The 24,825-nt window shown below is 38.4% G+C and overlaps 1 protein-coding gene across 2 annotated transcripts in view; it reads right to left on the minus strand.

Moving 5' to 3' along the window:
- The window catches only part of VEPH1 (ventricular zone expressed PH domain containing 1), a 199,328-nt gene that overhangs the window by 165,521 nt on the left and 8,982 nt on the right, over positions 1 to 24,825 (minus strand). For both annotated transcript variants that reach the window (XM_057738903.1, XM_057738902.1), the window contains exon 2: positions 6,716 to 6,931. In XM_057738903.1, the coding sequence (XP_057594886.1) occupies positions 6,716 to 6,931 (216 nt within the window). The remainder of the gene's footprint in view (positions 1 to 6,715; positions 6,932 to 24,825) is intronic.

Genomic DNA, 24,825 nt, shown 5'->3' on the forward strand with positions numbered 1-24,825 from the left:
TCCTTTTTTTGCTGACATACACGTCAGACATGTGGTATTTAGGAAGGCCGATTGATTTGTCCATTTTCTCCATTGTAATCATACTGTATGCCTGCTCCCTTGAGGTTACATTTAAGTTACCTGAATTAGAACACTGAGTATTTTCCAAACCCCTCAGTCTCACCTATCAATTTCTTGTGGTGTCCCAATCTCTCCATGGTGTGCAGATTTCTGTTTACCTTTTACATGACATATCTTTGACCCTGTCATGGCTGTCAAAGCCCTAGTTTCGAGAGTGGAACACAATCACACAATTCTTCTCAGGGCTTTCTAACAAAGACTATCATGCCTAAGGTTACTTTATCTTCTCTGAGTCTTTACCCAAGGACAACTTGCAGCTAGAGGAGTACACATCTTCCATTAGAAGAAAACGTCTCCCAGCGAATTTACCTGTAACTTCCTGAGAAACCACAATGGTGGCATTGGAAGCACAACTCAAGTGTTTCCTACTAACTGTGAACACAGACAGGCATAGAAAAAGATCAATGAAAAATTATATTCACAGAAACTGATGCTTTTAAACCTTGGGAATGAGTTAACACTTGCCAGCAACAATGAAAGAACAGGCTGTCTTAACCAGTTTGGTCATATATTTTTTTACAACAATTCTAGGTGTCTTAGAGAAAAATAGTGGGCAGCTATTAAAGTCTTTGAAGTATGGTTCCAAGTGAAAATTATTTTAAAAATTTTAAATGTATAATGTCATTATTAAAAATAAAACAAAACAAACCCTTAACATACTCAATTTTTCTGTTTTCCTCCCACATATGTCATCTGGAAATCTCTCAAATGACAAAAGAAGTGAAACATTAAGCAAAGAACAAGCAGTTCATATAAACACCAAGGAATTGCCACCAAAGTTTCTCAGTCTCTAAACAGCATGAAGACAGTTTCTAGTGTTTCAAGAGGCCATAGGCACTGCTGACAGCAACAGGAAATGAGCAAGGCGCTTGTAGGCCAAGATAAGGCTGGGCAGACGTGGGTCCTGTGGACCTGACAGGTACCACACAACCTACAAGGGCTGAGTTTGTTCTCAGATGAAGCAAAAGGATTTGCTAATGCAGTAAATCTCAGGCCCCTGAAATTATTTTATCTCTAGGATTATTTGGATCCCAGGAATGCTGATGGTACACATGCAGAGAAAGCCCCCATGATTGCTCATACCCATAAATCACTTTAATAGCAACTGTTGATGCCAGAGCTTCTGCTAGATCTTGCTCCTCTGTGCAGACATGAGCATGATGGTATGTGTATCTCCTTACACACAATTCAATACTCAGTACTCAGGGAACAATTCAGTGAAGTACAGGGTAGAAATAAAGACTTGCTCATGGGGACAGTTATATCCAGCAGTAGAAGCAAAACAAGAGGGCTTTGTTCTACAGATGCCAAGAATTATATTTCTTAACTAGATTAGCACCAATTTGAGCTCTTGGTAGAGATTTTCCTTTGCAAAAATGCACTTTGGGAAGGTTTCCCAGTGTTTTAAAATTGAAAAGAATAAAGCTAAGTAGAAGAGATATATATCTGAGGTGATAGCAACTAAAAAGCCCTTTGGTTCTCAGGCCTTGAATTCAACTAAGAGCCATAAAAGACTAATCTCAAGAAATATTAAATGCCCTATATTAAAATGGTTACTTTATGGCATTTCATCCCCCATCATGGATCAGATAATCAAATTTTGGATTTACATATAAAATGCTGGGTTCTTAGCAGCATGGCTATATATAAAATCTAAATGGCATCCACCTAAGTTTTCCAAGTGTATTTTCGGACAGGCGGTAAGAGAGCGGGTCTCAGGAACCTGGGGGACGGTGAGGGGTGGCACAGGTGTCCCAATATCCTCCCATTTCATGCCACTGTCTTGTGTGGCATTAAGTAAGGAACTGGTAATGGGGCCCACTCTGGGGAGTAGCACAGCTGGTGCAAAAGCCAGAGGGGCAGTCAGGTCTCCTGAGCTACTCATGTGTTCACCTGTCTATTCATTAATTCATTCAATAAATACTGTTTTGAACACCTGCTATGTGCCATTCACTGTGCTAGGTGATGGCACCACATTAGCGGGCGGGGGAAACAGGCAATTAACAATGGTTAAAATAAATAATTAACTGACGAAGTGTTGAATGCCACTTTAGAGTTTCCTGCAGATGATGATGATGGTGACAATACCAGCCAGAGCTACACTCCTGCAGCACTTCCTGGGTCTTAGTTATTTTATGTCTATTTTTTAACGGCTGTTCATCTAATCCCCACAACAAACTCCTCAGGCAGCTACTCTTACCTGCATTTTATACATGAGGAAATTAGGGCACAGAAAGATGAAATGCCCAAGATCACCCTGCCAGTAAATGGTAAAGTTGGGACTGCCTACAGAATAAACTTCTAGATGAACATGACCCCAGTCCTGCCTCTAAGAGCTGAAAAAGATATGCTCTCAAAACTGCCCAAGGCATTTTGCATGCAATGCCAGTCAGGGATAGATTTTGAATCTTCATGCAGCATTAAATGGGGAAGAGGAAATAAGAAAATTGAAGTGTGGAATGAATGGGCAGTGAGGGGTCCTTCTATAAAGAAGGAAAAACAGATACTTTCTGATTTTCCAACAGTGAATTTGGTGACTATTTCAATTCCTCCCTCCTTCCCCCTTTGGCTATCTCCCTCTTTAAATGATCATCAACAGTGTGAGAAAATATGGAGGAAGAGACGAAAGGCAGAGCTTACTTGGCATCAGTTCTGCTAAGCCATTTTGTTGGTTGGGGAAGAGGCTGTAACTACTGTAGCTTGTGGTGAGAATAAAACTAGGCATTGGCTCTGAACATCATGATGGTTGGCCTGTCAGGTCTCTAGAATTTCATTCTAGCCCATCAGCTATGTCAGTAATTACAGCCTCCTTGAGGTGCATGTTTATTTTCTTCAACCCTCTTCAGATCTAGATTTATTTTAGAATGTAATGTGCTTTGTGGAGGCAGAGGGAGGTATCTTCTCTTTCAGAATTTTTCCAGAGGCAAAGAAATAAGCATTGGCCAACTCCATATAGAACCATGGTCAGAGGAAGCTGTGGCTTGACATAGGTACTTTCAGATAGTGGCTGGATCACAAAAGGAGATTGCTTTTATAGTAAAAGTTGTTCTTTGTGAGCAGCAAGTATTGTTAGGCCCGTTTTACAGATGGCAGAACAGAGGCTTAGAGAGAGAAAATAACTTGCCAATCTCTCACTGATGCAAGACCAAAAGTCTCTGACTTTAAAGCCCTAGAGCTCTAAAGCCTTTTATTCTTCTACCTCTCAGCATCTCCTAAGTGAGTCAGAATTTCAGACTAGGAGGTGATCTGAGAGATCACCTGGTTCATCCTTCATTTTAGAGATATCTAAGGACATAGGGTAGGTTGGCAGGAGAGTATCACCCAAGGCAAGAGAAACCAGAACTCACAAATGCATGCCTCACACATGTACAGATTTTTGTATTCAAGAAGGTATAGAAGGTGAATTCTGGAATTTTAAAAAGCATTTTGAGGTAAATGTGGCAAGTTCATACAGTTAGGGACCAAGAAAAGAAAGAATTTAATATAACCACTAATTATTAAAAGTAGAATAGGAATTGTCATCTGAAGTAGGTTTGAGTGTAGGTTAAAAAAGGAAATTTAGGGGAAAAAAAAAAAACCAAGGGGCGTGTGTGTGTGTGTGTGAACATATTTAGCTTGAAATGACAGTGAAGTAGCCAGCAAAAAAACAAATGGCCAAGGATGTAGGCAGAAGAACTGGTGGGCCCTTGCCTGATTAGATACTGTGATGCTGGGATTGCTTATCTTGGGGTTAAGCTGGTTGGAGAGGGAATCTTTGTGTGTGTGTGTGTGTGTGTGTGTGTGTGCGCGCGCGCGCGTGCGCGTGTGCGCACAGACACACACATGCTCGTAGCTAAAAATGCTAAATGGTTGACTTTAAAGTTGACCTAATGTTTTATCTTACAAAAAAAAAAAAAACCCAACACAATATGAGTCATCTGAATTTCTACATGTTTCCCACAAGAACCCATTTTACAAGTAGGGCAAAAACCTTCTTTTCAATATTTACTGCAGGCCAAAAAGTTCCCCTTAAAATCTGATGAAAGCTAAATGCCAAAGCTGCAACCACACTCTTGCCTTTTTTTCGTGGGGAAAGACTTTCTGGGACCACATCCCCTGGGGATAGCCTGGACAAACTGCTGCACTTTGCTCTGAAAAAGGCAAGTGTGCATTTAGGGCTTTCTGCCTTCCATTATTACACCTTCTGCCTGCTCAGAGGGCACACAATGGACGTCTTGTGCCCACACTGGCCCTATAGGCTGGAATCACCCACCTCTGTGACTCACTTGTCCCTCTCAACCAAGACACCTAACCCTTAGCCCTTTTCTCTGTCCCAAATATTTCCCAAAATATCAGTGCTTGTCCTCAGGGCCCTGCTCTCAACAATCTTACAAACTCATTCTCACTGATCAGTGCTGAGTTTCCGGTTTTTATTTGCTCCCCACCATCCCCTTTTTAAAGTAGGAGACATAATGCCTTACCCAGAACGAAACATCCCTTTATGTTAGAGTCTGGGGCATTTTGGAAGGGCGGCCTGCTTAGTTCTCTGATCTGGGTCTCATTTCACAAGTTTGGACTTTTGTACAATCCGTTTCGTCTGCTTGGAACGTTTTTTCACTCCACTTCTCCTCCCTGGTAAAATTCCCGATAATTGCTCATAATCTTCTCAAATTTGATTTCCATCCAGAAAGCCTTCAGGACTCTCTAGAACTGTGCTAACACAGGAGCAGCTACCTATGTGACGCTACCGAGCCTCTGAATTGTGACCAGTGCAAAGGAAGAGGTGCTAACACACACAGTGGATTTATGAGACTTAGTATTCAAAACAAGTAAAACATCTCGTTAATTTTCACATGAGTACATGCTGAAATAATAACATTTTGGATATCCTGGGTTAAGGAAAATATAATATCAAATCAATTTCATTTGTTTCTTTTCACCTCTTTTTAATGTGACAGCTAGAAAATTTTAAATTCCATATGTGGCTCATGTTTGCAGCTTGCATTGTATTTCTGTTGGATAGTGCTCCTGGAGCCGAGACCAATGGTTCTGAAGTCACAGGGGGAGCTGGAGAATATGGCTGATTTATGAGTTTCCGTCTGAATGTCTGTGGAGTGGCACTTTGGAGTGAAATAATCTAGGTTTCTGACATATGTCAATAGCATAGTCAAGAATAATCAACTAGTGGTTGTCAGTGGAGGGGGAGGAGGGGCGACATTGGGGTAGGGGAATGGGATGTATAAACTACTGGATGTGAGATAGGCTCAAGGATGTATTGTACAACACGGGGAATATAGCCATTATTTTATAATATCTATAAATGGAGTGCAACCTTTAACAATTGTATAATAAATAAATAAAATCAATAAATACTCAAGATAAAAATTAAAAAATAATCAATGAAGAAAAGGTATGTTAGGTCTTTGTTGTTATATCCAACAGCATTAATCTTCCATTAATTTTGCTGAAATACCCATTCCCTCCCCTCCCATTTCTCATACCGGGACAAAGGAAAAATAGTATGACAGTATGTGTAGAGTCTTTTGTTCAGTTGACCAGTCCCTGGACTGAGCAGACAAAATGAAATATGCTCCAGTTTAGGGTAGCCAACTTTGAGAGAAAACAAAAGAAGAAAGGAAGCTAATATTAGCTGCCACACACAGTGCTACTTTAACACAGCCGGAATTTCCTGATCTGTGCTCAGTAGCACACTAGTTGTAAGGGATATTCATAAACATTGCGTTGGGGGTGAGATGGGGAAAGAAGTTACATGGTCAAATCAGACTGCAAAATGCTGTTCTAAACTAAGTTAACCAGCTTTCTTTATTTCAGGGCTTTTCAGAGCCTTTAATGTGCTACGAAACATTGTGACACTTCGAAAGGGAAAAATTGAATTTGGTGTTTCCCAACTTATTTGACCACAGAATTCTTTTTAAAGAAACAAATATCAACATTATTGGTTGGTAAAATTTGTCACAGACAATGTCCCTTCATCTGCATTTTATAGGGAGGAATCTGTGGCTTAGAAGTTATGTGACTTACCCAACATTTTAATTTTACATCATTAGTTCGTGGCTAAGCCAAAATTCCAAATTCATGTTTAGGCCAGAGGAAAGAATTTAAACATGGTCAGAACAGGCAAATATTATTATCATGGAAAATTCACAATACATATAGAAATGCACTTAAAAATGACTTAGCCACTTCTCTCCACATAGTCCAAGCTCATTGCCCCTCAATTCAGACTCCACCCCCTCTTTGGTCTCCTTGGATGAAAGAGGTCTCCTTTTCCGAATTTTCCAATGTTCCTCACCTGGACCTGGACACACAGCGCTTTACTGTTAGCTTTTTATGTGTACACGTCTTATCCCTCCAAATAGATTAGAGCCTGCTGTGGTGAATTTCCCACAATGTGTCTTGCATATAGTAGGGGCTCTGTGGAACCTTTTTGGTTTATTAATTACCAGAGTGCTTGGCTTATCTATTGATGGTTTGTGGTGTCTTTTTACAGTATCTGAATGCTACAAAAACATTGGCTCATGGCTCAGAGACATCACGTGTTCAACCTAAGCTGCCAAGCCAGTCTCAAATAGCGTGATGCTGAACACTGACATACCTGTAAAATACAACTCATGATATCGGATGCGATTTTTGCATGGGGAGTGTCTTCATCTTTCCCGGAGGGTCTCAGGTTGTGTTCCAAGCAGGAGTCCCAGAGCCCGATAAGGGCCTTTGCGTGCTTTTCAATTGACTCTGTCTCTCTAATGGCTGTTGTGATTCGCGTGATACAGATTTCAACCACTGCTTGGTCATTGTTATTGGTTTGGTAATCCTGTTTAAAAGAAAACCTTCATGTTAAATAATACTCTGGAAAGTTCTCCTTCGAAGGACCTACAAAATACGAACTCAGTCATTTAACAAATGGGTGTGCCACACTGTGGCCAAGAGATGAGACTGTAAAGCCCAACACAATACCTTCTTCTTTGGAGATGAGAACCTTGCAGACAAGGAAGATTTGCAAACGTGCTAAAATGGTGCAGGTTTGTACTTCACAGATACACAGATAGGGAGTAGTGCAAGTCTAAAGGAGCTTACTTATTCACTTGCATGTGGGTTCAAATTTCAGGCTATTTCAGTTTCTAAGTTCATTAGAAGTCAGGAACTTTTGTGAAATGTTTCAAATGACCCTCCAATTTCCCCTCACAAGCTTTCTCTCTCTTTCTTTACATAAGAGAACTTATCATTTCACCTCTTCCTTTTCAATTCAAATAACCACCAAATCCATTTTAGCTTTCCCCAACCAAATTTCCCTCCATTCCCCTATTTTAATCCTTCCTCAAATATCTAATCTTTATGGAGAGATAACATCATCCTTCAAAACATCTAAATGTGAAAAATAGATCCATCACTTTAATTTGGAAAATTGGCCTGACTGTGAACTCTGCCTGGTAAACTGACAAAACTGAAAACAAAATAGAGCAGGGAAGAGTTTTAACTCTTACACCATCATGTACCATTAGAGCCAGGAAGTGATGGGGCTTTTCTGTGCAATTGAAAGCTCTAGTTTGATCTTTTTCTATTCTTACAACTAATGTTGCATTAAGCATCTTATGCATGAAGCCCTCTCTACACTGTAGATTATGTATAGCCCAGATTTTCCAGAAATGGAGATTTTTGAGACAAAACTCAGGAACATTTTAAGGCTCAGGATACATACTGCAAACTACTTTCCAGAAAGGGCTTACTGATTTACACTCCCATCAGTTGGGTTAAAGCAAGGTCTGCCCATTGTACCTTTGCAAGAACAGACTATTTTTAATTTTGCTAATTTGATCTGTGAAAAACAGTATCTCATTGCTGTTTTCCTTGGAATTTCTTGACCAGAAGTAAGGTTGAATATTTTCACGTTTATTTGTCATTTGTATTTCCTCCTTTGGGAACTGCCCACTGTATCTTATGTCTATTTTTCCTAAGATGACTTAATTTTTTTTTTTTGGTCCTTCTTTGGTGAAATAATATATTTTTCTATTAAGGATATTAAGTCAACTTTTGGCGTACTGGTTGTGAACATGTCTCTATGTTTCATTATTTTTAGTTGTTTTGCTGCTATTAATTGACATGCTAAGGTTTTAGATAGCCAAATCTGTCAATCTTTGGGGACTTAACTGTTTTTCCTTTTTCTAATTGGAAATTAAAGTTGATTACATCATTTATTTTTTGAAAAGATAATATATGGACATGGTTCAAAAATACTAAATACACAAAGAAAAGATTTCCACTGAAAAGTTAGTCTCCCTCTCACCTCAGTTCCCTTCCCTGCGGAAACCATACTCTCATGTATTTGACAGATGTACTCTATGTTCATACAAATATCTATCTACTGTTTCTTTCTTTCTTTCTTTGTGATTCCTTTAACAGCTTTTTTAACTTTGTTTTCTTTATTCAAAGGTTTAATAAAAATTTACCTGTATTTTTTCTACATTTAAAAAAAACTTGACAAAACATTTAATGTTTAATATTTTAGAAATTAATCTTTTAACCACTCACTTAGCTTTTGAGTCTATCTGGCATTTAAGGAAGTAAGTAAAGATGCACATTTTCTATGAATTAGCTAATCTAATTTTCCCACCATTATTTACTGAATAATTCATTTCCTAGTAATTGTTTTATGTGTATATCAGGTTCTACTTCAGGGCTGTCTTTTCTGTTTACTTGTTCAATTTTTCAATTCTACAATACTAATTTTACCATTTTCTTCATATAAGTTCCACACATTTTTAAAGGTGTTTTTTAGCATATTTTGTCTTTGTTGTTGCTATAACCAATACCTTTGTGTTTTCCTCATTAGAAATTTTAATGAGTTTTTGCTGATTAAGTAAACCTACAGCATTTTTTGTACTTATATTTTTGCTTGTTTTGTTTGTCCCTCACTAAGTATTTATTGTCATAGGCTTGCCTCCATTGAAGCCACAACAGTGCTACCTTGCCACATAGTCCCCACTGGTGGGTTCCCTCTGTCTTCCTGGAGCTGAGGCCTGGCCATGCCGCCCGATGGCTCAGTCTTGCCTGGTTCCCTGTTCATGCCAGCAGCTCCCTACCCCCACCCGGGGTGCCCAGACACATTGGTGGGAGGGCTTGTGGGAGGAATGCAGGCCGGCTTCTGGCTTCTCCCCACTGGAGAGGAGCCCTGGGGGGCTGCAGCCAGCTCTCCTGGCTCCCCTGTGGCTGCCTTGCTCCTGAGCTGCACTGTAGGCTCCTGCCTGAGCTGGGAAACCGAAAGCAGGCCACTCCACTGAGCCTTTCCCCGTCCGGACAGAAGGTGCTGTGAGTCCACCCCAGGGCAGAAGGCACCATTCTGTCTCCCTTCTGGGAACAAGCACTCTGCTGCCCCCGCTGTCAGGAAGCCACTTTGGGGGAAAATGGTCTCTCTTCTGGGCCTTAGAGTTCCTTTCCTGCCTCTGGTTGTGCCCCATGTAAACACAGCACCTGCTACTCCTCAGGCCTTGCTGAAGAGCCTCAGGTGCCATGTGCAGGTGGACACCCTGAGGCAAGGGGAATGCACCAGCAGCCACCAGCAAGCTAGGAAACGGCCTGGGGCAAGATGAGCCTCGGCCAGCCTAGGGCCTCAGGAACCACCTGGGAGCCCTGCTCTGCCACCACCTCCCGTAATGGCTGTTCCCCTCTCCCAGGCATAAAGTGAATAAACAAAGTTGCACTCCAAGAGCCCCCAAAAGCAAATTTCACAACACTGTGTGGCCATTTCCTGGACTAGAAAGAAGTCACTGGTGCTCTTGGGGCCGTTGGGGCCGAGGCCCAGCATGCGGGTCACACGCGCCGTAAGGCACCTCACGCACGTACCTGATGACCACAGGGGTGGCGAGGCCGTCCCCATTACAGCTGAGGTGAAGGAAAGTGAGGACAGAGGCTGAGGCCGGGACTGCCGCCCGCGTGCCTGCCCCTCTGCTCCCCACAGGCCTCATCCCAGACCTCCAGGGACCAGAAAGGTCATTGTGGGGCCCTCACTGCTTGCCAAGCATAGCAGCCTCAGGAGGTCAGTAGTCATCATTCTTGCCTGTTTTTCAGATGAGGCAGGCCTGGTGGTGAGTGGGGGGGCTTCCTTCTAGAATCCACTGTATCATGGCACCCGGCAGGTCTGGTCGCCGCGCAGATCAGGCCAGGTCGCTCTCCAGGCGGATTCTGAGGTGGAAGAGGCTGCAGCTCTGACGGGCAGCCCCTCACTCAGGCCACGGGGCTCCTGAGCTGCAATGCGAAGTCCTGCACAAGTGCCTTCAGCGTCCGGCGGTGTTCGCTATGCCTGCTTCTCCCGCGCCCGCTCCTGCGGCAGTTTGGTCAGGCCCCACTTCTGCCGCTTGCAGGCCTGCAGCTGGCGCTGGGCCTCGTCCTGGGCGTCGGGTGCGGCCTCAGCCCACCGCTGCCAGGGCAGGGCGCTGCCCAGCCTTTCGCGGCGCTCGTGCTGGATGTAGGCTCCGGTAGGTGGCGGGAGGCGCAGCAGGTAGGCCGAGGGTGAGACGCGCCGGGGCTCCAGAGATGACGGCTGCCGCGCCGCTCCCGCTCCGGTGAGGGCTGAGTGCTGCAGCCTGCTTCATCCACCTCGGCACCCAGGACGTCTAGGGAGGCGCTGCTGAGGCCAGGCTCCAGCCTCCCAGTGGCGGAGGCAGGCAAAGCGGCAGGTGCTGAGGCCTCTTCCACGGGAAAGCAGGTGACGTCAGGGCGTGGAGGCGGAGGAGATGGAGTTGTGGCTCCTTGGCCCTCAGAGCCAGTGCTTCCAGCATCGCGGAGCCGGCTGACTTCAGGGATCCAGGTGGGTAGCTGTGCCCCTTGGTCCTGGTCGTTCGGAGCAACTTGGAGAAAGACTCAGCTATTGTGGGAACTGCTCCCTCCTTCAGCCTGTGTTACCCATTGATTCCCACCAGTTCAAAGTAGTTCTCCTGGAAGTGTTTGGAGCAAAAATAGATGTACTCGGATGCTGGGTACCACAGGCCCTGGCTGCTGGGGTCCAGCCGCTGGCAGCGGGCCAGCCGCAAGCCTCGCCTCGGGTCTATCCTTGAGAAGCCTGAGGAAAGAGATACCGCGGTTGCACGTCTCACACGTGTCCCGCGTGCAGCTGCCTGCGCAGAGCAGTGATGCAGCAGCGTGGTCTCGCCATCGCTGTGCCGCCGAAGTCTCGCGAGGTGTCACCTGTATTTATTTTGTACCAAGCCCTTTAGCTCGTCTTTTTAATTATAACATTTTTTTCAGATCATTCTCTTGGGTTTTCCAGAAAGATTTCTGTGTTGTATCTATACCTTTCATATATCTCTTGGCTTATTGTGTCAGCTAGAATTTCGTAAGCTATTTCACATAAAAATGACAAGCAAAAATGGTTTAGTTTCTGGTTTCAGTTCCTGATTTTTGAAGTACAATTTCATGGCCAAAAGCAAGAAAATACTGTGAACATTTTAAATCATATAGGATATACCACTTTATTTTTAATTTGAAAGTTTAAAAACTTGTAATTTTTTTAATGTCCTCTCAGCCTCTATGGCAGTAACGAAGCATTTTTTTCGTAGCTGGCTTATGGATGTGAAGTGTTATGTTATCATATAGTATGAAATTTCTGGATATTAGTCAATGACTACATTCCTCGAATGAACACCACTTGGTTTGGTGGACTCTTTTATTTTCTTTTAACTTCCTCCTTTGTTGGTGAGTGTATTTTTATTTTCATGTGGCAGAATTATTACTTGGGCCAGAACCTATACAGCAAATAGGTCCTTACAGAGCCAAGTCATACAGAAAAAATGGAATATTAAAGGGCAAATAAATGATCCTGACTTTTCTAAAAATCTCTGCAGCAACAGAAAAACCAAAACCATCTTTTTTAAAATTTAATTAATTAATTAATTTGTTTATTTATTGGCTGTGTTGGGTCTTTGTTGCTACACAAGGGCTTTCTCTAGTTATGGTGAGTGGGGGATACTCTTCATTGTAGTGCATGGGCTCCTCATTGTGGTGGCTTCTCTTATTGCAGAGCACAGGCTCTATGCACGTGGGCTTCAGTAGTTGCAGCACATGGGCTCAATAGTTGTGGCTCATGGGTTCTAGAGTGCAGGCTCAATAGTTGTGGCGCATGGGCTTAGTTGCTCCGCAGCATGTGGTATCTTCCTGGGGAAGGGATCGAACCCATGTCTCCTGCTTTGGCAGATGGATTCTTCTTTTTTTTTTTTTTAAGAACTTTTATTGAGATACAGTTAACATACAATAAACTGCATATATTTAGAGTGTACAATTTGGTATCCCAATCTCCCAATTCATTCCTCCCCAAGCCTCCCCGCTTTCCCCACTTGGTGTCCATGTGTTTGTTCTCTATATCGGGCAGATGCATTCTTGACCACTGCACCACCTAGGAAGGCCCCAAACCATCTTTAGGGGAGAAAAATAACAGAACACCTTTGGGCTAAAATCACTATCTTTGGCCATAACCGTTGATGTAAAAAGTAGTTATTTTAATGGCATCCTCTTCAAATATGAAGCAACATCATATTGGTTACTTTATGTAATAAAGGGAATATACATAAAGTCAGATGAAATAGAGAACCAATACCATAGACAGAAGGAAGCCTATATTCCAGCTATAAATGCTAAGATGGTTAATGTGATTGATCCATAACGTTTTCTCTAAACTCTCTGGGCTGAAGAGGATGAACTGTTGTACCACATTGCTTCCAGAAAATATAATAGTACCTGATATATAGTTGATGCTCAGTAAAGTTTCATTGGTTTTATTTATTTATTTATTTAAAATTGAAGTATAGTTGATTTACAATATTGTGTTAGTTTCAGGTGTACAGCATAGTGCTTCAGTATTTTTGCAGATTATATTCCATTATCGATTATTATAAGATAATGGGTATAATGCTATATAATAAACCTTTGATGCTTATCTATTTTATATATAATTCTTTATACCTGTTAATCCCATACCTCTGATTTATCCCTGCCTTTCAACTTTAGTAACCACAAGTTTGTTTTCTATGTCTCTGAGTCTGTTTCTATCTTGTATATACATTCATTTTTTTAACATTCCACATATAAGAGATATCGTATAGTATTTGTATTATTTCTCTGACTTATTTCACTAAGCATAATATTCTCATTAGTTTTAATTGAATAGGAAAAGATTTTTGGCACTAATTTTCCAAATTTAATTATTTGAAAAAACTATATTTATGAATCTTATTTAAAATTTAATTTAAAAATAGGAAATAAGAAGAACAACTCCCTTTTCCCTTACTCATTACTTTCCCACAAAGAACCAAATTATTACTTTCTTGTGTATCCTTCCAGAGATTTTATATACATATTCAAGCAAATGTATGTATGTACATATAGAAATACACGCTACACATACATGCATACACATACATACTCCCCCACTCCTTATTTTACACACAAATGGTAGCATAATGGACACACACATCTGCATCTTGCTTTTTCACTTCATACTGACTCTTGGAGATCTTTTCAAACTAACAAAGAGTTTCCCCACTCACTTTTATGGCAGAATAGAGTTCCAATGTAAGAATGTACCATACTGTATCTAATTTGCACCCATTGATGAACAATGGGTGCAAACTTCCAATCTTTGGAATCACTAAAAATGTTGCATTGACTAACCTCATATGCAGATTACTTCGTACTTATAGGAGCATGTGCACAGGACAAATTCCTGTAAGTGGAAGTAGATTGGTGTCTCTTCATTACTTTTCTGATTTATATTTTCTCTGTTATTATCATTATTACTACTACACAGGAGCTATAGAGTGAGCTTGTCTAGTTCCAAAAGAAAATTTCTGGTGGTGTTTTTATTAAAATATTTGATTAACCTAGGGATAACTGACATATTCATGATGCTGAGTTTCCTATGTTAGAACATAGCATGCCTCTCTACTTTTCAAGTCCACTTTTGTGTCCTTCGGAAAGATTTTAAAGATTTCTTAATCTAGAGCATGCACATTTCTTCCTGTAGATTATTTGTATATCTAGGTAGTTCATCTTTTTGTTGACATTCTAAATTGGTTCTTTTTGGCCACTATCTCTACTAACTGGTTATTGGTATATAAAATCTACCAATTTCTGAACACTAGTTTAATACCCTACCAATACACTGATTTATTTTAATGTTAGAGTGTTTTCAGTTGATTCTCTTGGATTTTTCAGGTGTTATTTGCAAAAGATGGTAATTTTACCTCCTCCTTTTTAAACGTTGTTGCTAATTTTACCTTCTTATTAATTACTTTGGCTAGAATCTTTAGAAAAATGTAAAATAATTACATTATACTAGAAAATATTGTATAATTCCTGACTTTAATGAAAATACTCCTAGAATTTCTCTAGTAAACATTATGCTGGGTTTTGGGGGGGGTAGGTTGAGATAGAAATATTTTGTAATGTTAAGAAAGTACCAAGCTATTCCTACGTTATTGAATTTATCTTTTAATCAAGAATGGATGGTGAATTTCATTAAGTACCTTTTTAGAATTGATAGATATATCATATTGTTTTTACCCATAGATCATTAATATGATAAGTTATAGAAACAAATTTTCTTATGTCAATTATCATTGCATTCCTGGAATATATCCCATTGGATACTGGGGAGTTAATTTTTTAATGTGCTGCTGGGTTTGGTTTATTAATGTTTTATTTAAAAATTCTGCATCAATATTTGAGGGATTAGTCTTTATCTTTGTCAGATTTCATACCAATTTTATGACAATTTCATAAAAAGATTTTGGAAGATCTTACTTATAACCTTACTTATTTTCTTGACTTTAAAAATGTATCATGGCCCAAGAGAAGTGAATTAAAATTTACTACAACTAATGTATCTTATCTTTCTTTCCTGGTATCTCCTGAAATTTTGTTTTATGAATATTGTTGCTATATAATTTGATGCATAGATATTCTTAATCTTTATAACTTGTGAACCAAACCCTTTGTCATAAAAATTGCTTTTGTCTCATTTAATGTTTTAGGCATACATTTTTCCTTGTCTGATATAAAGATCATGATTTCTGTTTCTTTACCTAGCATCATTTGCTTATTTTATTCTTAATTTTAAAATTTCTTTTACAGACTTTTACATTGATTTACATCAAATGGATGGCTGTTAAGCTTGTTTATATAAATTTGTATAAAACAATTTAGTAGTCATTATTCAATGCGTCTTAATAGCTGAAGATATGCCTAGTACATAGGTTATACAAAAATAAGAAGGTAGTACTTGATCATCATATGATTCCAAATCATTCTGTCATAAATAGAAATTTTTTAAATTAATTTTTATTGAAGTATAGTTGATTTACAATGTTGTGTTAGTTTATGCTGCACAGCTAAGTGAATCAGTTATACACATATATATATCCACTCTTTTTTATTTTTATTTTTATTTTATTTGTGTGTGTGTGTGTAAAAACTTTTAAAAGTACACTTTTATTTTCCTCTTATATCTTTAGGCTATTATTATCATGTCTTTTACTTTTCCATGTTATTAACCCCACAATTCATTGTTACCATTTTTGCTTTCAGTGAAATTTTAAAAGTCTGAAAAAAAGAAAAGTCTTTTATATTTACCCACATATTTGCTATTTCCAGTGCCCTTCATTCCTTTGTTTAGATCTGAGTTCCCATTTGTACCAATTTTCTTTAGTGTGAAAGGCTTCAGCATTTCTTGTAGAAAAGATCTGATGGCAATGAATTCTGTCCTCTTTTGTTGAAAAATCTCTATTTCTCCTTCATTTTTGAAGGCTATTTTTGCTGACTGTCAAATTTTAGATGGGCAGTTTCTATCTTCCTGTATTTGAAGATGCTGTTCTGTTGTCATCTATCTTGTATTATTTCTAATAGGAAGTCAGGTGTCATTCTTAGCTTTGTTCACCTGTGTGTAATTTGCCTTTTTTTCTCTGCTTTATAAGATCCACTCTCTTTTAAACATGGGGCTACATGCAGAGTTCACAGATCTTCATCTGAGAACAGAGGGCCTTGCTTTAGCCAATATGTGGACAAACTGCTTCTCAGAATTTTCAGCAAAGAGGATTAACTTTGACTTAGTGTTGATTTTTCTATCTCAAAGTGTCATTTCATGTGCTTTATTTGGTAATTTGGCATAGTACAAAATATAATAATAATAACCTCATATTAGGTTTGAATATGTGGTATGGTTTTGCTGTAAATATCAAAAGGGTTTGCTTTAACTTGAATTATTAACATGCATTTTAATTAATAAATTATTATTTAATTTTTTCATCTTTTTATTTTTACATTTTCTAAATCATTGTATTTAATATATCTCTCATTTGCTAGATTTTGCCTTGTGATTCCATCTAAACGTCCTTAAAACAGGCAAGTTTGACCATTTAGATGAAATGATATGATAGATATATTTGGTCTTAATATGTCATATTATTTTATACTGTGATTTTTTTTCTTAACTTTTGGAGTTCAGCTTTTTTGATAGGAAGTGGCACATTTGGATGAGACACAAGCAAGGCTAGAAGGCACAAAGGAGCTGTGTGAAAAGGTGGCCCAGCCCCCTATGTCATCTACTGTATAGAAATGACACCTTACCCCCAGGACACACCTACAGTTATATGGGAGGTTCCCTTACGATCTGCTGACAGAGTAGGAAAATATCTGAACTTGGATTACTGATGGGTTGGCTCGGTATGTAGGTGCAAGTCAAAATTAGATTGCTGTTACAGTGTAGACCTACTTAGAGGTGGCCCTTGAAAGACAACAGTAAGAGAAAATTCTCCTAATGGACAGTGCTACAGGCTATGCACTTGGTCATTAACTTTGTATGGAAAAAGTAATGTACAGGTAAGAGCTAAGACTCCTGAGTTGGTGGCAGATGGCTTGGCTGAATGGCCAAGGGCCTGGAAGAAGGAAGATTGAGAGATCAGAGATAAGCAACTCTGAGTAAGAAACATGTGGTTTGATACATGGGATTTGTCACAACGTGTAGATATCTTTTTTTATCCCAGGTTCATGCCATCAGAGCATTAACCATGGAAGAGGCACTAAAAAAAACAAGTAGATAGAATGGCTTAGCCAGATAACATCAGCTTTATCATGGCCACTACAGTGTGATCCAATGGGTGCATGAATGGCGTAGCCTTGATGTGAGGGATATAAGCTAGGCATCACCCAAGAGCATGAGCTCCTATTCACCAAGGTTGATCCTGTTATTATTGTCATTGCCTAAATGTGCTATCTGCTGGCAACAGAGGTCAATGCTGAGGCCCCAAAATGGCACTATCCCTCAAGGAAACCAATCAATTAGTTGGTGGCAATTTTTTTTTTTTTTTTTTACTTTAGATCTTTCCACTCTGGAAAAGACATCAATTTAAAATTTACATGTAATCAGGGTTTGAGTTTGCCTTTCCTGCCCACAAGACTTAAGCCTGAACCACTATTTAAGGGATCACAGAGTATGTGATCTGCTAACACAGGATCCCACAAAACATTATATCTGACTGAAGGAACCACTTTAGAGCAAGGAGGTCCAGCAGTCGGCACATGATCGTGGGATTCAGTTGTTCTATCACATACCATAACCTCTCCTCCTCCACCCTGAAACTGCTGAACTAATAAATCAATAGAACAGGCTTTTGAAAGAGCAACTCAGCCTAATACTCTGGTGGATGTGCCATCATTCAATAAGCAACACACACACAAACACACTAAAATAATGACCATTGCATGGTGTTGAATTCACTGTGGGTAGGATACAGGAGCCTGGGAAACCAGTCACTCCAGGCTCCCATGGTCAAGAGATGAGCAGGAAACAAAAGGAGTCGCCATCCTGGCAAGGGGAACTGACCACAGCATTAGGAGGAGGTTGGGCTGCTGTTACACAATGGGGGCATCTTTAGGCACACTCTTGCCCAGTTCTGACAGTAAATGAACAATGGAGCAGTCACAACCTGAGAAGAGCATGGAGATCAGGGTCTCAGATCCCTCAGGAGAAAGCATCTGAGTCACCCAACTAAAAAGCAACTTAAATCAGCAGACATGCTACCTGAAGGTGAGGAGAATCTAGAATAGGTGGCAAAGGAGGAAGACTATATTAGCTTTCCTGTTGCTGCTGTAACAAATTATCACATACTTAGGGGCTCAAGAATTTGTGTTGACAAATTAATTTTCTTACAGTCCTGGAGGTAAAAAGTTGAAAATAAGTCTCACTGGGCTAAAGCAGGGATAGTTCCTCTGGAGCTCTGAAGGGAGAATCCAATTCCTTTTCTTTCCTAGCTTCTACAGGTTATCTGCATTCCTTGACTCATGGCCACCACGAGCCTCCATCTTCAAAGTACATCACTCCAACCTCTGCTCCCATCATTCCATCTCCTTCTTCAGCCTCTGACTTTCTTGCCTCCCTTTGCAAGGATCCTTGTAATTATACCGAGCCCACCCAGATAATACAGAACAATCTCCCCCTGTCAAGATCCTGAACTGAAAAATTACCTCTGAAAAAATCCCTTTTGCCACATAAGATAAAATTTTCAGGTTCTGGGGTTTAAAATATGGCATCTTTGGGGAGCCATTACTCAGCCTACCAGTGAGACAATGAGTACCACTTGCAGCCTGGATACCAACTGGAGTGGTAGAGATCAATCAGCATCTCTGAGAAGCTGTTCCCATACAGGATGAAATTATTACATAAAGCAAATGGATTCAAATGGTGCCAGGGATAGACTGTAGTGGAAACTATGCTACACTGCTCAAATCCCCCACCAGGACAAAGACACTCATTTTCTCAGCTGCTGGTTCATAGCCAAGTCTGCCTGCCAAAACTGTCCTTGGTCAAAGGAAATGGACCCACCCAAGGTTTTGTTTCTTCCTTGGAACAGTCATTTTAAATTGGGTCCCTGGAACCCAGTTACAACAGAGTTTATATAGATGACATCGAGAAACACAGCAAACCACGCCTAAACAATCGTTTAACATCAGATAGCAAAGAGATTTTTCATTTGGATGAAACAAGCCTCAGTAAAAGTTAAAGATGTAACTCAATGAAAGTAGATGGCATATATATGTGTTTGTTCATGAACACAAAGATTCCATGCTAAGAGAGTATTGAACTATTAGGGAATTCTGAAAAAGGTGCCTTGGAATGAGGCTTGAGTGTGCAGGATAGTGTCAGGGAGATTGTTGAACCAAAGGCATATATTCTAAGATTTCTAACTAGCAAAGTTAAGCAGCTGTCCATAAGGATAAGTTATTATACTTCACACTGGTTGTAAGTTCAGCTGATATATTAATTTATTAGGTATTGGTACCCCAGTTATGAAACTTCTTATTACTGTGAACTTCTTGAAGCTAATATTTCTTATTCCATACCACTTCACTAAAAAGTAAAGAAATTTTACAACAGGAAATTTTATATATTCAAATTCCTATGTATGACATGAAGAAAGATTTATTCTCTATAAAGGAGATTTCCTCCAATAAAGGGAAAAACCTGAATTAGTAGTTAACTGCTTCCTCCAGCAGATATTCAAAAAGACACAAAAAACACCTTTTTAATTCTTTTAATGATGTAATTGAAAACAAAATTTTAAATCTTTTTGGTGAGAAATCAGCTTTGAAATTAGGGTTTTCCTGATTCACCTTCCAGGAAACACCCTGTTTTTATGAAATATATATGTGCACGTATGTGTGAGTTTACGTTTGAACTCAACATTGGGTTAGTACCCATGCATATTAAAATGAATATCTTCCAAAGACAAGATCTATTTAATAGCAAACCCATCAAGTTGAGTTTAGAGATTCATCCTTACAGTGACCTGGTCATTGTTAATTTTAAAGTAATTTATCCTAAAGTGGTGGGCATGTCAAAATGGAGGAGTAGGACAATGAAAAAGCCACACATTGTGCTGCTCCAGGTCTTCTCATCAGGATGGATCACCCCCACTCAGCCACAGACACTACACCTCCACATCAACATCCATTAACCTTTCAGTCACCCTTCTCTATACTGTAAGCAGTCTTCAGGGAATTGCCCACTGGCAAAAAGGAATGTGGAACATCTGAAATAAAATGGTTAGTGGTGGGAAAAGTAGATTTGGCATAGAAGCAAAAGTTTGGGAGAGAAGAAGGGAGATATCTTAAGGCAGAGGATGGACCATTTCTCTTCCCCTTTAGAGACAGTATAGCATCATAGTTATGAGCATGGGATCTTGGGTCAGAATGCCTGAGCTCAAAGCTATGTTCTGCTCTTATCAGCTTGCAATCTTGGGCAATCACTTATCTCTCTGTGGTTTAGTTGCCTAATCCTCAAAATTGGAATATTATTAAAATTTACCCCCTACAACTGTTGTGAGGATTAAATGCGCTAACATACAAGGAAAGGATTTACAACAGTCTAGTAGATAAGAAGTTCAGATAAAGCTTTGCTATTACTCTTTTTTATTTCTCCTAAGGAAACCAGAACCTTAAAAGCCAGCCTTGGGTTTATAACTTACAGAGAGTTACAAATATTTCCTTCTATGGTTACCATTTTTATACATTTATTCCACAACCACTAAATAACATAGGCACAAAAAAGACCACATAGTTACTCCTCATATAGTCACATTCTACATTGGCATCCATACTAATAATCTTTTATATTTGTATCACTCTTTCCACTTTAAAAACCACACCTGTATACAACCTCATTTATTTTACCATTCCAAGAATCTCCAAAGTCAAGACACTAACAATAATAACAATAACAAAACCAAACGCTGTCCCAGAGATGATATATTACTGGGGTTCCCAGCAGAAGCAAATATAAAACTACTTTGAGGGATGAAACATTCAACCCTCAAACCATTCAGTATTCACACAAGTAAAATCCTTATTTAAACTCAACTAAAAAATCCAAAATTGTAAAACACTCAAGGAAATAAGCCAATATGAGTATATCAGCAGATGAAATTTAGAGTAGATCAGATATTCAAAAATTTCAGGTAATAGAATTATTGATCTCAAATCATGCAATTATATGTTCAGAATGATTCAATGTATAAAGGAAAATTATTTTTATGAAACGAGACCAAGTCACTTTTAAAAAGAACCCAAAAGATGTCAAAAAGGACTGAATGAAACTTAGAATGGAAACCAAATGAAATTTGGATGGAAACCAAATTCCAACCGCAAAACACTCAATGGATTGGAATATAGAGATGAGGAAATGAAAAAAACAATGTGTAACACAGAGATGGAAGATACAAAAGATCATCATAGAGTTACAAAACATTTTTTCCTATGATGAGAACCTTTAAGATCTTAGCAACTTTCAAATATGCAATATAGTATTATTAACTATCATCACCAGGGGAAAAATTTGTAACTTTGATGGTGATGGAAGTTAACTAGACCTATTGTGGTGACCATTTTGCAATATATACAAATATCAAATCATTATGTTGTACACCTGAAAATAACATAATGTTATGTCAATTATACCACAATTAAAATGAAAGAGAGACATGGAGGATAAAATAGTAAGAATATACAGGATATGAGGGCAATGCTTTTTGTCTGCTTTATTTACCATTATATTCTCAATATCTAAAATATTGCTGGAAGATAGTAGGTACTCAAAACATATTTGTGGAATGCATAAATAAGTAAATAGGATTTCCAGGAAGAGAGATTAGATGTAAAAGGCAATATTTAACATAATATTTAAGAACTTCCTAAATTTGATAAAAGGCATAAATAAAACTCACAATCACAAAACATAATGAGGATTAAGTAGAAATATACAAATAAAACGACATCTAGACACATAATAGTGAAAATATGTAACATCAAAGAGAATATTAAAATATTAACATAGAAAAAAGTAGACTATGCACAAAGGAATGACAATTAAACTGACAGCAGATTTCACAACAGCAATATTAGAGATTACTGAGGGATAAAAAAAAGACTATCAATCTAGAAAACTATATCCAGGTAATTATTCAAAATTAAGGGCAGAATACAGACAAAAAGTCTGAAAAACAGAAAAACAAACATTGAGAGAGTTTATTACTAACAGGCCTTCACTGAAGGGACTTTAAAATGTATACTTCAGAAAGTAGGAATTTGGATTCAGAAGGAAAACAAAAAGAGGAAGCGAATTGAAAAAAAAAAAGAATGGGTGAGAAAAGAAACAGGGAACATTAGGTACTCAAAGTAAGCATTGGCTGAATTTAAAAAAACAAATCAGTAATTTTAAAGAATAGTCTTGAGGGCATTAAATGAGGTAGAATAAAAGCACTGCTTAAGAATATGTAAGATGGGCATTAAAGTGTTCCAAGTTTCTTGTGGTGATAGAAAGAGAACAGAGCTATTGTATAACTTTAGACAAATTCATTATAATTCATCAAATATAAGAAGGTGTCAATTATAAGACCTACCATTATGAAGAAAGAGAAAAATCTGCCATTTAATTGTGAGCTATATCATGCCTTAAAGAAAATCTTATGCACAACATGAATTCATTTCTTTGAAATTTCTTTCATCTATTCTAAGGGAATTGCCTGTTTCTTCTGCTTTCAGTTGCATCACTTACTATACTTTAATAGACAATGTTTTTACAAATAACCTCAGTAACAAAAAGGTGCATTTTGTTTTGCTTTGTTTTAGGTTCTATGAAGCTCTCAGTTACTGTTTTGCAAGAAAAGATGGAATTTCTGTCTTTCCCCCAATGATGAATATCTGGTTCACTAATACAAAATTTATACCCTGGTCCTCTCTTTCCATGCCTTTCTACATTGCTAATAAATTTTTGTTTCAGTGCCACATTATATTTAGAAGTTTTGAAACTTGTTAAACGTATATTTAACTCAACATTGGTAATAACAGTAATGCACATAATTCAGTTGGAATGGTAATAATATGAAAAGCTACAAGTATAACGGGCGGTATGAGCAATGACAATTATACTATGCCCAATGCCTGGCCCACAGCAACTTTCCACTTGTAATCGATTATAAGATATATACTGTTTCAGCGATACAGGTATGTGAAAAATGTCTTAGAATTGATGAAATATGGTGAATATAGTTGCTAAAATTTTAAAGGTAACTACTAAAGGAATAGAAATAGAAGTTTTAAATTTTAAAACTCTCCCCTTAGCAATTGGCAGTCCAAGCAAAAACAATTTTATTCGGGATATAGAAAATTTGAACAATATAATTAACGAGTTCTTTAATTGACAGGCTTAATATCTTATGCTCAATGATTAGAAAATACACATTCCTCTTGGGCACATATGAAACATGTAAAGAGGCAGTATAGAGTGGTGCTAAGAACAGTTTCTGAAGCAAAACTCTCTGAACTTGATTCTTGGCTCTACAATTTACTAGCTATATGATCTTGGACAAGTTAAATTATTAAACGCTCTGTGCCTCAGTTTCCTCATCTATAAAATGGGGATATTAGTATATTTATCTCAAAAGTTTATTGAAAGGAATAAGCATGTTAACTTGTGATAAGCTCTTAGAACAGTTCCTGGAACAATCAAGTGCTACATAAGCACTAGCTATTATTATGTACACAAATTAGACATAAACTATGCTACAAGGCAAATCAACCATTTCCAAACAATTGGTATCATTCTCTGACTACAATGCAGTTAAATTTTAACTCAACAACAAGAAGATTACAAATATTCTTTGGGACATTAAAGCACAAACTTCTAACTTACTTATGAGTCAAAAAGGAAATCACAATCAAAATAATAAAGTATTTAGAATTCATAATGAAAATACTATCTCTCAAAAACTTGTAGGATGAAGCTAAGGGGTACTTAGCAAGAAATTTGTGGTCTTAAATGCTTATATTAAAAAACAGAAAGTGGGCTTCCCTGGTGGCACAGTAGTTGAGTCCGCCTGCCAATGCAGGGGACACGGGTTTGAGCCCTGGTCTGGGAAGATCCCACATGCTGCAGAGCAACTAATCCCATGTGCCACAACTACTGAGCCCATGTGCTGCAACTACTGAAGCCCACATGCCTAGAGCCTGTGCTCTGCAACAAAAGAAGCCACTGCAGTGAGAAGCCTGTGCACCGCAATAAAGAGTAGCCCCCGTTCTCTGCAACTAGAGAAAGGCCGTGCACAGCAACAAAGACCCAATGTAGCCAAAAATAAAAATAAACAAATAGTAAAATAAATCTTTAAAAAAAAATAAAAAAGTAAAAAAAGTCAATAAGCTAATCATACATCTGAGGGCTTTGGGGAAAAAAAGCAGAATACAACCAGAGAAAGAACAAAAAAGAAAATGGTAAACATTAAAAAAAGAAATTAATTAGGCAGAAAAACAGATCCTACATAGATGAGTAATAAACTAAAAGCTTTTTAAAAAAGACAAAACTCTGAAAATATTAATAAAAGAAAATATCAGTGAAAAAGAGCATTTAAATACATATGCAGTAGAATGCAAAACACAAGAATAAAGCTAACATTTTTATGCCCATAAATTTGAAAACAGATAAGATGTACAATTTTCTAGAAATTATAGTTTACCAAAAATGACAAACAAAAATCCTTCAATTTTCTTCAAAGAAATTGAATCAGTATCTTAAAAATCTACCAAAAAAGAAAACAACCAACCAAACAAAAAAACCTCATCGTGCCCAGAGGGTTTTACAGCTTTCTATGAGATCTAGGAACAGATCATCACCATCTT

This window comes from Hippopotamus amphibius, chromosome 6, assembly GCF_030028045.1.
Source record: "Hippopotamus amphibius kiboko isolate mHipAmp2 chromosome 6, mHipAmp2.hap2, whole genome shotgun sequence".
Lineage (NCBI taxonomy): Eukaryota > Metazoa > Chordata > Mammalia > Artiodactyla > Hippopotamidae > Hippopotamus > Hippopotamus amphibius.